Raw genomic sequence first — 13,387 nt, 5'->3', positions numbered from 1 at the left:
TTGATGTTTGAGCTACTTACAGACAGATTCTGCAAACTTGAGCTGTTTTTCCTCGCTCCATCTCTCCTACACACACCAACTACGCTTCAAGATCTTATGGCGCTACACAAATCATGCCCTCAAAACAGATTTGGACACTTGAAAATGTCATTGCATTAGATATAAAGTATCAAACCAAGTGGCATCTGCATAAAATGCTGTAAGAGCTTTTCTTGACTTCCCTTTTCTGAGCCATTTTTGCTGTATAAATCCAGCTAGTATCACGCTTGTGATGTCTGACAACCAGAAAGTGTCCAAACACTCTAAGCAGGCCTAAACGAATCCATATTCAGCAAACTGCATCGAATTGATCCATACCTTCTCCAGGGAGACGACCTGCTGTCTCTGCCTCTCGTCCAGCGTCTGACATTTGTTCTGCAATGCCCCTCTTTCCTCCTCCAGACGTAGCACCTTGTCCTTCAGACGAGACTTTTCCGATTCCAGATCCCGAATGACCGCCTCGTGAGTCATCTGAGTGGCCTGCAGGCTTCCGATCTGACCTGAACAGCAGAGAGAAAGCTGGAGATAGAGCTGTACAAGAGGGTCAATGCTTTGAATGTCATCTAACGCAGATGGGAGAAATACCCCGTAGAGGGCATACAGTCTCAAAGATCCTTTCTAACTGCCAATACTGTGAATCTGAACACAGCACATAGACTTGAACTATCACCAGTGATGTTTGCTTACTCTGCAATGGCTTGATGGTTCGTCTATGGCAGGGGTGCAAAACTCCACAGCCCCAGTTAAAGAGCTGTTCACACACTTGGCATGTTTGGTTCAATTAAAACAAACCCTGGTGCGATTGCTCTGTTAGTGCGGTTCATTCAAATAAACGTCGTGAGCACTGTCATTCGAATACTGCGGACCAAGATCGCTGAAAAAAATGGGTCTCTGTCCGCTTCCCAACAAACTCTGTTGCGGTTCGAATGAAATATGAACGCAACACGGACCAAAGGCAAGTAAACGAACCAAAAGCGGGACATGATGCCACAAGATGTGACCCTAAAATGGGACAGAATGCTCAAGCATACTGTTTTTTGTTGCCCATCACAGTTCAGTAGAGGATCAGAAATGCGTCTCCTTGCAGCAGATCTTCATTTGTGTGTGACGGAGGGATTCCTGCTGCTGTTTTGACTCCTTTACACATTTTATAAGCTCTTCACAAGTTCTTAACTGGTCAAAATGCCATCATATGTAGGCTACGCACATACAAACCAGACCATTTAGCCCAGCACACAGCACTGTTTTGGATGTTCGGTGAGTTCCGTCACGAAATATACGTAAGAAAAGCAGACCAATCAGGCTGTGAACAAATCCCTATGCCTTTAAGTTTGGTATCTTTAGGTTCAGTGTTAAAATGCCAATGTGAGCTCTTCAGTGGACCAGGACTAAATGTTTTTTTTTTTGGTCTAGACCAAACGAACCACGCGAACCGAACTAAAAGTGTGAACACACCCTCTAGTGCACCTGATCCAGCTAATCAAGTCCTTCAGGCTTATTTGAAAACTACAGGTATGTGTGTTGGAGCAGTGCTGGAACTAAACTCTGGCCCTCCAGGAACTAAAGGTGCGTTCACACACCATGCTGTAAGTAACGTAACAATGAAATACTAGTGTGCTGCTTACTGCGTACTGCACAGTATATGTTATATATTGCATAGTATTTATTAAATATAGTATGTTAAACAGCATGGAACAGTAAATATGGTACATTATACTGCATGTTTAATTCAGCAATTTCAATTATCAGCATTCAATAAAATTGTTATGTAGCTTTTTAAATTCCAATTTTGTGTACAAATGTATTAACTTTTGGCAACCAAAGATGAATAAAAAGCAGTGTTGTTATTTTCTAAAACTATTCAAATTTGTTTTCATTCATTGAAATAAGGCTGAAAAAATAAATGATAAATATTCGACGAAAAAAAGCAGTGTTGTTATTTTCTAAATCTAAAACTTTTAAAATTTGTTTCTGTTAATTGAAATAAAGGGAAAATAAAATAAAATATAAATATTTGATTAAAACTAAAACATTTTAGCAAAGATTACTTTAAATAAAAATAAAGAAACATTTATTTCAGCTAGTTTCCAAGGCAACATTTCTAATTTATGTTTAGGTTGAAGTACTAAAATGACTAAAACTGAAATAAAAAGCTAAATATAAATATGTAAAAAACAAACAAAAGCACATAACAAAATTACTGAAACTAAAATGTAAACTAAAAGCATAAAAATAAAATCTAAATAATTCAAAATATGAATAAATACTATAAAAGTTTCTAAATAATACTATGCTATTATATATAAAATAACACTGCAAGAAAGAGTAAACCTTTAGGATATTATTGCTTTCAGTTCATTTGTCAAACTGGAAACGGACGGTCAAGTTTGGTGCATTGCATTCAGGGAATGCAGTTTTCAAGTTTCCTTGATTTCCTTAAATTGAAATGCCCTTGATTGTTCTGGTGATACTTACATGTTTCTGCAGTTTCTTGTCTTTTATACTAATAAACCTGTGTTTAATCCAAGTTAATTACATTAGAGTTAATGATATCTGCACTTTATTTCACCATAAACATTTAAAAAGAAATGCTCTTGATAGTGATATGGCCTGGTGGTCAATGCATACCCGAGTTCTCGCCTGGATAAAGATCTCAGAAAACGGCTTCTTCTTCATGTTAAATTCATTAATGGCGTGCAGAAAGCACATTCTCACTGTAATTACACTAAACACAAAGACAGAGTGCGATTTGAGTGCTTCAACCCCTATTGTTTCTCCCAGATAGAGGATCAGAAGTCGTTTGAGATGTTTGGCATTTAGGTGTGACAGGCCCAGCTGGGTTCTGCCTCCCTCAGGGAACATTCCAGAATGTGGGTGATGAACACAGCTAGGACACACATCTGCTGTTACCAGGATACCAGGGGCTGATTCATAACCCCAAACTTTTCTGTCAATAACAACAGCTAATGGAGCTGTGGCACTAATTTGACACGTTGATGACTAAATCCAGTTAACCTTTTACCCAATAATATATTCTGATAATTAGTTTAGGTTTTTATTCTTCTTAAAAAAAAAATCACTACTTCTTAGCCATCAACTGTTTAGGTTTGAATAAAGCAAATTATAAAGATAAATAGATAAATACAAATAAAATCAGAATCAGGTCTTATTTGTGAAGTTACAATATATTTTGACTTCAAAAAATACACTGTAAAAAATTTGCTGTAGTTATGCAGCTGCTTGCCAGTAACTTACTGTAGATTTAAATTGATGTTATTTAACTGGCAACAGTTTGTTCAAAGTTAAATGAACATTAAACATTAACAAGTCTTTGTCTTTACAGAATAAAACTATAAAATAACAACCTAATGCAAAGCATTCTGGGAACTAGAAATCTTCATCAACCTTTTTCTGTTTTTTTTTCCTTCAGATTTTGGTTCCCAGAATGCTTTGCATGAGGCTGTTATTTTAGTTTTATTCTCTAAAGATAAAGACTTGTTAATGTTTAGTGTTCATTTAACTTTGAACAAACTGTTGCCAGTAAATAACACCAATTTAAATCTACAGTAAGTTACTGGCAAGCAGCTGCCAGTAATACTGTAATTTCTACAGATTTTTTTTTACAGTGTAGTTTTACTACTACTACTAATATTAAACATATAAAACATTTTTTAAATGCATGGGCTAAAATAACTGTAAATATTTGCATGAATCTAAAATCTAAGTTCTGAAATACAATTAGATATGAAATAAATATATATGAAGAGTTCAGATGCAAAAGCCTCTAAAGTACCATGTGAAATTTTCTTCTAGAATGATAGTACTAATATTTTTTAGGTTAAAATCTATTAATAATGATAAAAATAATAATAGATTTGAACCTCAAAATAGTTATTGTAACATAATTTTAACCCATGCATTTCAAATGATTTGTAATATAAAAATATGACAACAGCACCAAAAGCCAGTGTTGGGTGTAACTCATTAAGTAATTACTGTAATTTAATTACAGTTACTTGTGATGTAATTGCATTAAATACTATACATAGAACAATTCTATATGCAAAATAATAGTGAATTTAACAAAGATTTAACGTAATGTATGTAAAAATGTGTTTTTTCATTTTATATTTTTGAATGAATTAAAAGAGCGGTTTCATCTATCTGGCCGAAGTTGATATGGGATTTAGAAAGTAATTAATAATAAGTAATGCAATACTTTTAATGAAGTAATGCAGTAATCTAATAACTCTGCTGAAGATTTAATTAGTAGCCAGTAATTAATTACTTTTTTAGAGCAACTTACCCAACACTGCCAATAACAATAGTAATAATTACAAAATACATGCATAAAAAAAATGCACGTGTTAAGGCCCTTTCACACTGGACGCGATTTTTACGCACGAATAATTCGCGCGATGGTTTTATTTTTTGATCAGCTGTTTGTGTAATGAGTGCTTTCACACCGAACGCGAATGTGCTGCGGCGAAAAAACGATTTTTTTTTTTTTCGTTTCGATGTCGATTTTTTTTTCCTTTTGCGGCGACAGAAAAGACTTCAGCCAATCATATACTACAAGGACAATGATTGTGTGGCGTAGCATTGCCAACCAACTCGGTTATCACGACTGTGAGTATGTTGTGTGATAGTTTTAGTTGTTGTATAGTCCTGTGCTGTGTAGGCTAGCAGGCTAAACTACATTTGGGATAGAAAGCTAATCATCAAAGACAGAGATAGAGACCGTGTTTACGCGGCTCATGTGATGGGTTTTGACGCGAACTATTCGCACACGAACTATTCGCTTTTTCGTTACGCATCCAGTGTGAAAGGGCCTTTAAGAAAAACTATGCAAACAACAGCTAACCTATATGAATTTCATTTAATTATACTTCAAATGACTTTTATTTTTTAATTTGAATTACAATATTCTGTACCCTGTTTGCTTCCCTTAATTCAAATTTAATTCACACGAGGAGTTTAGTTTGAACTTGAAGGCACTTCATTGCATTTCATTCTGAAAGGAGCACAGGCCTGCTGTGCATGTTGGTAATGGATTAGTAGCCTGAAGCAATATAGAAGGATGAATCAATGAAGCCGAGTGGAGTGCGATTAAACAGTGGACTGTGAGGTGATGGGAGAGCGTGCTCGTATATCTCACTGGCTTTGAGCAGGATCTCGGTGGCCTGCTGTTGCACTCGGTCTCGGGACGCCTCCAGCTCACACTCCGCCTCCCTCTGCCTGATTTCCACAATCTCCGTGTCCTTGGTCACCTCCTCCAACTGTTTATGCAGATCCTGCAGAAGCACACACACACAAATCAATCAGTATAACGACCAAAACACCTCTCTGTTCATTACTGAGCTGCCTCTCTATATTTAACCACCGTGTGGTTTCTCTCCTTTGTCTCTCTCGCTTTCTCTCGTGTCACTTTTTCCATTTTTGCTCCTCTCACAGTGTCTCCTCTGATCTCAAATTCCTCCTCATTAATTGTGCATGTACACATTAGCTCTTTCTGCCTTTCATCTCTGCTCTCGCTGTCAACTTCCTGCATCAGTTCTGGTGCCATCGCTCATTGTCTTTCAAACTTTTTCCTTCACTTCCACCATTGCGGAGCTCAAGTGCAAGCCTTCGACTTTTCCACTGAATTAATTTATGAAACGAGTCTTTGGTATAAGAAGAACAAAAAGAAATGGGAAAGAAAAGGATCACTTGTAGGAAAACGCATGCATTTTTCTTACAACTTGAATGGTCATGTTCTGCAGTAAAGAAAAAAATCAGACACTCTTTTACTCCTAAGTACTATATATATATATATATTCAGTTATTTATTTAATAATGCATATTTAGGTTCATGGTTCATCCATCCATTCATCCATCCATTTATTACTAACTTTCAAAAGTTTGGGGTTAGTATAGTTTTTGATAAAGAAGCAAGGATGCATTAAACTGATCAAAAGTGACAGTTAAATTAAAATATTTTTATTTCATCATCAAAGAATCCTGAAAAAACAAGCAGTTTCCTGAGCAGCAAATCGTCATATTAAAATGATTTCTGATGGATCGTGTGACACTGAAGACTGGAGTAATGATGCTGAAAATTCACAGGAATACATTTAAAATTTTAAAATATATTCAATAGAAAACACTTATTTTAAATTGTTATAATATTTCACAACTGTATTTTTAAAGAAATGTCTGGTGCTACAATAAAAATGCCCTTCTAAAATGACCTGTGGAAATCTTTTAATAAGGTGACTGAGTCTTATCTGGAAAGCCGCACTATGTAATTGGGTGAAAACCTCCACCTGGGGAATCAACAAGCTCTTTGATTGATGCGCGTCTGATTTGCAAAACTGTGACTGCAGGCTATTTGAATTCAACGATTTCACCTGTTAATGCCGTTTTTCTTTAAACGAAATACTCCAGGTGACGTGGACGCTACAAACATGTCGTACTTGAGCAATTCAGCATTTGATCAGCATAGATTAACAAAAACCAGCACAGACCCCAGGGAGTCGGATCATTATGAGCGTCGGTCTGAAAATGCCACAGTGACTAAAGATCGATTCCATTAAAGATCTGCTCAGCACACTGCCATTAACACAGGCCCAGCACACTGCCATTAAATAGCCATTATAATGTGTCATAAAAGCAAGGATTTACGTAAAACAAACACAACATTAATCCATCATTGTTCCTTTGAACGACCGTATTATAATTCAAGCCAAGCATGTATCTTTTGATGACACCCATAAATTACACTCAGTCAGTCGCTCCGTTCAGAAACAAGTCCAAGAAATGCCTTGGAGGGCCGTGGTGGATGATTGTGTTTTTCTTTCAAAGATATCTGAAGGAAAATTCAGAGCTCGGGATGTGTGCCATTGCATTTGAAGTCTCTTTGCTAAATGTGCCTGAAACATCTGATGCATTCAGAATGAAACCAAAGTGCTAGTTTGACTTTCACTGCTACAATGTTGTGTGTGCGTCATTTTAATTATTCAAAACATTAACACACTGCAGACTGTTTAGGAAATACTGCATTTGTTCCAACATGTGTTGATAAGGGACTTCTGAAAGGTTTAAATCAACTTCAAAAAGCATTTGTAACCCATTTCACTATCATAATGTGATGCATTTAAACAAGATATTCAACAAGAAGAGACATTGTTGTTTACAATGTGACCAGGTACATATAAGGAAAAAACTGAGTTTAGCTGTCATTTTAACTATTAAGATTAGATTTTTTTTTTTTTTTTCACTTAGGGCATGTCCGAATCCACTTTTGCTAGTTTAACGACGGGAAAAATGGCGCATGGTCTAAAATGGTTGTCCCTATTCTCATAATGAGTAATGGGTGTGTTTTGGGATTTACGTGCGTTAAACCAATCATAGTCTCATCTCCCATTCCCTTTAAATGCCAGTTGCGCTTGCGCCATGATGGATTCGCTATTTACATGACATAATTTGATCGTGGAAAGACCGAACGCGTCTCCAGAGCGGAAACGGAACTGCTCGCGCGCGAGGTAAAAGTGCGCAAGCAGACCATCTACAGGACAAGCCGGATTCCACCATATCTTTATGTACACAATAATAATCTTTTACATTATAATCCTTTCATTTTTAATACTTGTCATGTTTTTGTGCTGCTGTGCGTCCCTGTGTGTGTAATAAGCAGAGTGTACGCGTGTTGTGGACCCGCCTATAGGCGCACATTACTATAACATTAAATAACAAAAGAAATATTGCGCCATTGACTTTAGACCAGGTTTCAGTTGGTCAGTGGTGTAGTCTATTTCAGTTGCCTTAAAATAGCAACGCGCCAACAATGCGCCAGAGCACACCTCGTTTTCAGACCAGCACGCCATGGGCGCACAAATGGGCGCAAATGCATTTGCTATTTAAACAACGTGGCGCAGGACGTGAAAATGATAACTGCGTCGGGCTGAAACTAGCAAAAAACACTTGCGTCGCGCTTGGCGCTGTATTGCGCTGGGTGCATGATAGGGCCCTTAAGCTTCAAGTTTATTTACTTTTCTCAGTGAAAATGAAATTTTACACAAAGTGAAAAAACAGCCAATCAAAACGTTGATGTGTAATATTACATTTTACTGTGTAGGTAAATTACACAGTAAAATTTACTTCATATATATATGAAGAGTTCAGATGCAAAAGCTTCTAAGTGCCATCTGAAATTTTCTTCTAGAATGATCATTTTTATCAACCTTGTATATTAAAGTTCAGTAAATGACAATTAATAGGTAATTTTCAATGCCATTTAAGTGAAATTACTGAACTTAATTTTCTATATTCACAGTAATTTTTTATATTCACTTTTATGTTATTCCAAACAGGTATGAGTTTATTTCTTCTGCACAACACAAACATTTTTTTTTGAAGGATGTTGCTAACCAAACAGTTTTGTTTGATATTGACTTTCATTGTATGGACAACAAAATGCAAATGGAAGTTAATGGGAACCGTTGGTTGCTTGCCAACATTTTTCCAAATTACTTTATGTTCCACAGAAGAAAGTTTTGGAACAAAATGCATTGTTTCAAAGCAGCTTTACTGCAATACAAAAATAAAAGAGATGAAGGGAAAAGTCATAAAGTGCTTGTGTTGTGTTGTATCTAACCCCTATCATTTCATTTCAGAAAAAAAGCACATGTGATGTATCCGGTGGCCTTTACCTTGATGTTGTTCTCCGCAGAAATGAGGGAAGACTGCAGTTTGTGGGTTTTCTCCCTGCTCTCCCTGGCCTCCTCCTGCACTCTCTTCAGTTCACTGCGCAGCTTCCCCATAGTCTTCTGGAGCGCCGCTTCCTGCGCCTGGAACTCCTTCCTCAGCTCCGCCTCGGTCTTCTTCCAGGCCAGCAGGTTCTCTGCGGTCATCTGCTGCGTGCGCTTCATGGCCTCTAGTTCGCGTTCGTAGAAGGCCTGGGCTTTATTTAGCTTGGCCTCGTACTCCTCCACCAGACGCTTCTTGTCCTGTTTCAGTTCCTCAACCCTTTCTGTCAGTGAATCCACCTCCGCTTTATGAAGCTGCCCCAGTTTCTCCTGGTCTTTGCTGTAGTTGGCGTTCTGGCTTTGGTGTGAACGAAGCAGGTCTTGGACCTGTAAAAGCAACATTTATTTGAGATAAAGTAAATAAAAAAAAAAAAAGACAACAGCAAAAACAGATAAACCATTGAGTATTTTATTAACTTAATTAACCCAAACTTAAAATGAGAAATGCTAAAAAAAAAAAAAAAAAAAAAAAAAAAAAAAAAATAATAATAATAATAATAATAATAATAATAATAATAATAATAATATGTATTATTAACATATTGTTTTTTTAATGCTTGGATTTCTTTGAGGTAAATGAACCTAATAATATATATTACCTTTCCTATATGTGCCTTTCCTCAAGGACACTTTATAATCAACCATTCTTTTAATCGATAATCATTTATGGTCTAAACATTGCCTAAAATAAGACCATAGGCTTTACATTTCACTGTGCTATTTTTTTATTGCATGACTGTAAAATATGAATTATTTGTGTTAAATTAAGAATAAAAATCTATGTTTGCTGAGCAACAGTGAATATAATGAGCATGTGGACAGATTCAGCTGTGTTAATAACGGTCCATAAAAGTCAGAAAACCTCACTTTACATTACAGTGCTGCAGTGTCTAAGCATCCCTAAGACAGACCTTTTTAAATGTAACCACAGGTAAAAAGCACTAAAAACACTCCACACACCTCCTGCCGATGTGCGGAACGTAGCTCCTCGAGAGCCTGCCGTTTCTCCTGCTCAAACTGGGCCTGTAACTGTCCGAAAGAGCGGAGCTTCTCCTCGAAAGAGCGGCGCATGTCCTCCACCTCGCGGGACATGGTGACCACACGCTGCGTGTGCTGCGCCTCTGTGCACAGCTGCATGTCCTCCACCCGCTGACGGTACGTCTCGAACTCCGTCAGGGCCTGGCGCTTCATCCGCTCGTGCAGCTCCATGGACTCCTCCAGGGACTGAATGCGTCGCTTCAAGTCCATCTCGTCGCTGATCTTGCTCTTGTACTGCATGATCTTCTCCCGTGTTTCCGAGAGGATCTGCTGCACCTCTTCCTCGTGGGCCTCCTTCAGGGTCTGGATGGCCGCTTCGTGCTCGTCGTTCTTGGTGTTAAGGGCGTAGATCACCTAGAGAGGCGAGAAGATGGAAAACTGAGAGATCTACGCTGGAAACCATAAACGAGACTCGAATGATGTGATCCAATCCAAAGTTAGATAGAACGGCAGTTGCATCATCTTCTAGAACATTCTAAGCTACAGAAACTGTGTTTGTTCATAGAAAGCAAGACGTCCATGACAGATTAAAAGGTTGAGGAAGTCTGTGCAGACCAAGCATTATGGCAAAGGTTAAGTAAGCACTGTTTTGCTGATCTAGAGCATTTGCGCTTAATACATTACACATGTAAAGCCACACAAGGGACTGACACTTTAGCAAGCTTTCACTGACTGACCTTTAAATCCAGAAGATTTATGTTCGGCTTAAATATGGAAAAATGTGACTATAAAAGCTTTTTCCATCATACATTTATAGGTCAATTCCTTATTTACAACAAAACTTTTCTGTCCCTTTCTAAACTTTTTCTGTAGTGGTTCTAAAGTGTACTTTAGACATCAAGTGACAAAAAGCTGCACATAATTGTACAAACAAAAAAATGTGTGTATATATGCAAAAACATATATATTAGCATTACATAGGCTGTATAAAAAAATAAACAAAAATAGCTATTTTTATTGTGTCATATTTTAATTTACCTTGCATAGTTTTGTTCGTGGTTTTTGAAGACCTGACACATTTGGCTGCTTCTACAAAGTTACAGACGAATTTGCACCAAAATACTGTAGATTGCAGTTGGATGTTCTATCTTTGACAGAAAAGGGTTTCTCCTCTTTCTAAAATAATAATACAAAAATGTATTTTGCTATCCTATGCAATTCTTAAATATAATTATATTGTTAGTTGCAATTTATCATTTTAATTATTTTGCAGATTCCCCGGTCTGTGACCCTATTAGAAAAGAAATGTGTCCCATTTTTGGGTTGCAACCAGCCAGTTGAGAGCCACCCCAGAGTACTAGTCCACAGAGATTAATTATTAAAAAGATTAATTATTTAGTTTTTTTATAGCATGAATGTGTTGGCTAATGCATCATTTCTTTAAGGACGGTAATAACAAAGTCAAAACTGTACACAAAAACATTTTTCAGACATGTTTTTAATTTTTAATCCCCTCAATTACTCATGAGAGAGCATGAAAGTCTCCAAAAACGGGTCTGAGATTGCCTTCACAAAATAAACATTTCGGGTTGCTCATGAACACTTATTATTTGTAATTTTATTAAAATAGTGTAAATGACAGAAACTAAATCTTACCTCATGAATATTAGGTCACGCACAATTAATTTAACATGATCTTTTACTGTTTTGACAAGTATTACACAGAGATTGGGAGATAAATTCATTCCAACATTCACCATTGTCAGTTCTGGGATTTTAAAATGCACATAAACAACATATAAAAAGCCAGAATAAACAGCTCCTATTTCTTCTCAGCCTCCCCCTGCTTGATTATTTGGAAACAAAGTGACCTTCGACTGCAATTCTCATGCTTTGTGTGTCCAGCTCCCACTTCATTTCCATAATTGTCTAGACATCTGATTAGGTGAGAGCAGTTCGGCCACCTGAAAGCGGCACAATAGAGTCATCTCCTTTACAAATCCTGCTCTGAGAGAAACTGTGATACGGTCGAAGACGTATGTGCTTCTCTCATCACATCTATAGCGGACTCTCTCCCAGGATTGACCATGGAGGATTCCATTATTCTCCAGTTTTCTTTCACCACACTATTCACACAGTTCATTCTCTCAGCCAGACAAAATTGAGCTGATAAGGGCACCAGTGGACATAGAAGAAAAGGTGGTTTGGTTACTTTGACTGTGTTTTCTCTCTCTCAGTCAATGTCGATGCCTGGAGCCTATCCCAAGCGATATGCAAAAACTAGCCATATCTGTTGTGTTATCTGCTCCTTTACTGTGTGAATGGGAAAATCTTTACAACCTGTTTAAGCGGTCTCGTTTGGTTTCCACCTTATCGGAACCGAACGATAATAGGCCTGTTTTCTAATGCCGATGCAACTGCCTTACTGACTCGTGAAGCGTTATTTATCCAATAGATAATTGGAAACACTTTGCAATAAGTTTTCAATGCATTTTTAATTAGTTAACGCATTAACAATGAACAGGTTAAGAATAATTTTAAAATTATTATTTTATATTTTATTTAATGTAGGTTAAAGGTGAAGTATGTCGTTTCTGGGACACTAGTGGAATTATTAAACAAACCTGCAAAAGCCCTTTTTGCGTATCGTGCCTCCGCCAACTCAAACATCACAAATGCAGCTCTTACGGGTGCTTGTGAAGGCATGTCTCAACAGGTAAATGTAGGCTACTTTCAAAAAAAGGTCCAACATATGAGGAATACTTTTAGCTGTGGTGCTATGTGTCATGAGAAAGCAACTTCTTAAGTTAAAACTCACTTATAATAAACCCATTCAACGTATCTGCACCGGGCGCATTATGATGTGTCAATTGTTTGAGGCGGTCTACTGGACCCATCAAAGTAAACATTATAAACTGGTACATACACTCACCTAAAGGATTATTAGGAACACCTGTTCAATTTCTCATTAATGCAATTATCTAATCAACCAATCACATGGCAGTTGCTTCAATGCATTTAGGGGTGTGGTCCTGGTCAAGACAATCTCCTGAACTCCAAACTGAATGTCAGAATGGGAAAGAAAGGTGATTTAAGCAATTTTGAGCGTGGCATGGTTGTTGGTGCCAGACGGGTATTTCACACTGGAATATTGTATTTTGTATTTCACTGTAATATTGTATTTCACAATCTGCTCAGTTACTGGGATTTTCACGCACAACCATTTCTAGGGTTTACAAAGAATGGTGTGAAAAGGGAAAAACATCCAGTATGTGGCAGTCCTGTGGGCGAAAATGCATTGTTGATGCTAGAGGTCAGAGGAGAATGGGCAACTTTGACTGAAATAACCACTCGTTACAACCGAGGTATGCAGCAAAGCATTTGTGAAGCCACAACATGCACAACCTTGAGGCGGATGGGCTACAACAGCAGAAGACCCCACCGGGTACCACTCATCTCTACTACAAATAAGAAAAAGAGGCTACAATTTGCACGAGCTCACCAAAATTGGACAGTTGAAGACTGGAAAAATGTTGCCTGGTCTGATGAGTCTCGATTTCTGTTGAGACATTCAGATGGTAGAG

The 13,387-nt window shown here is 37.5% G+C and overlaps 1 protein-coding gene across 4 annotated transcripts in view; it reads right to left on the bottom strand.

Moving 5' to 3' along the window:
- LOC311068221 (protein FAM184A-like) overlaps positions 1-13,387 on the bottom strand; it is a 122,480-nt gene that overhangs the window by 74,178 nt on the left and 34,915 nt on the right. For all 4 annotated transcript variants that reach the window (XM_084090539.1, XM_084090537.1, XM_084090538.1 and 1 more), the window contains exons 2-5: positions 9,786-10,217; positions 8,730-9,152; positions 5,198-5,333; positions 358-539 (exon numbers count right to left, since the gene is read on the bottom strand). In XM_084090539.1, the coding sequence (XP_083946665.1) occupies positions 358-539; positions 5,198-5,333; positions 8,730-9,152; positions 9,786-10,217 (1,173 nt within the window). The remainder of the gene's footprint in view (positions 1-357; positions 540-5,197; positions 5,334-8,729; positions 9,153-9,785; positions 10,218-13,387) is intronic.

This window comes from Abramis brama (genome assembly GCF_963993115.1).
Source record: "Abramis brama genome assembly, chromosome: 18".
Classification (NCBI taxonomy): Eukaryota; Metazoa; Chordata; class Actinopteri; order Cypriniformes; family Leuciscidae; genus Abramis; species Abramis brama.
This window is presented reverse-complemented; position numbering and strand designations above follow the sequence as displayed.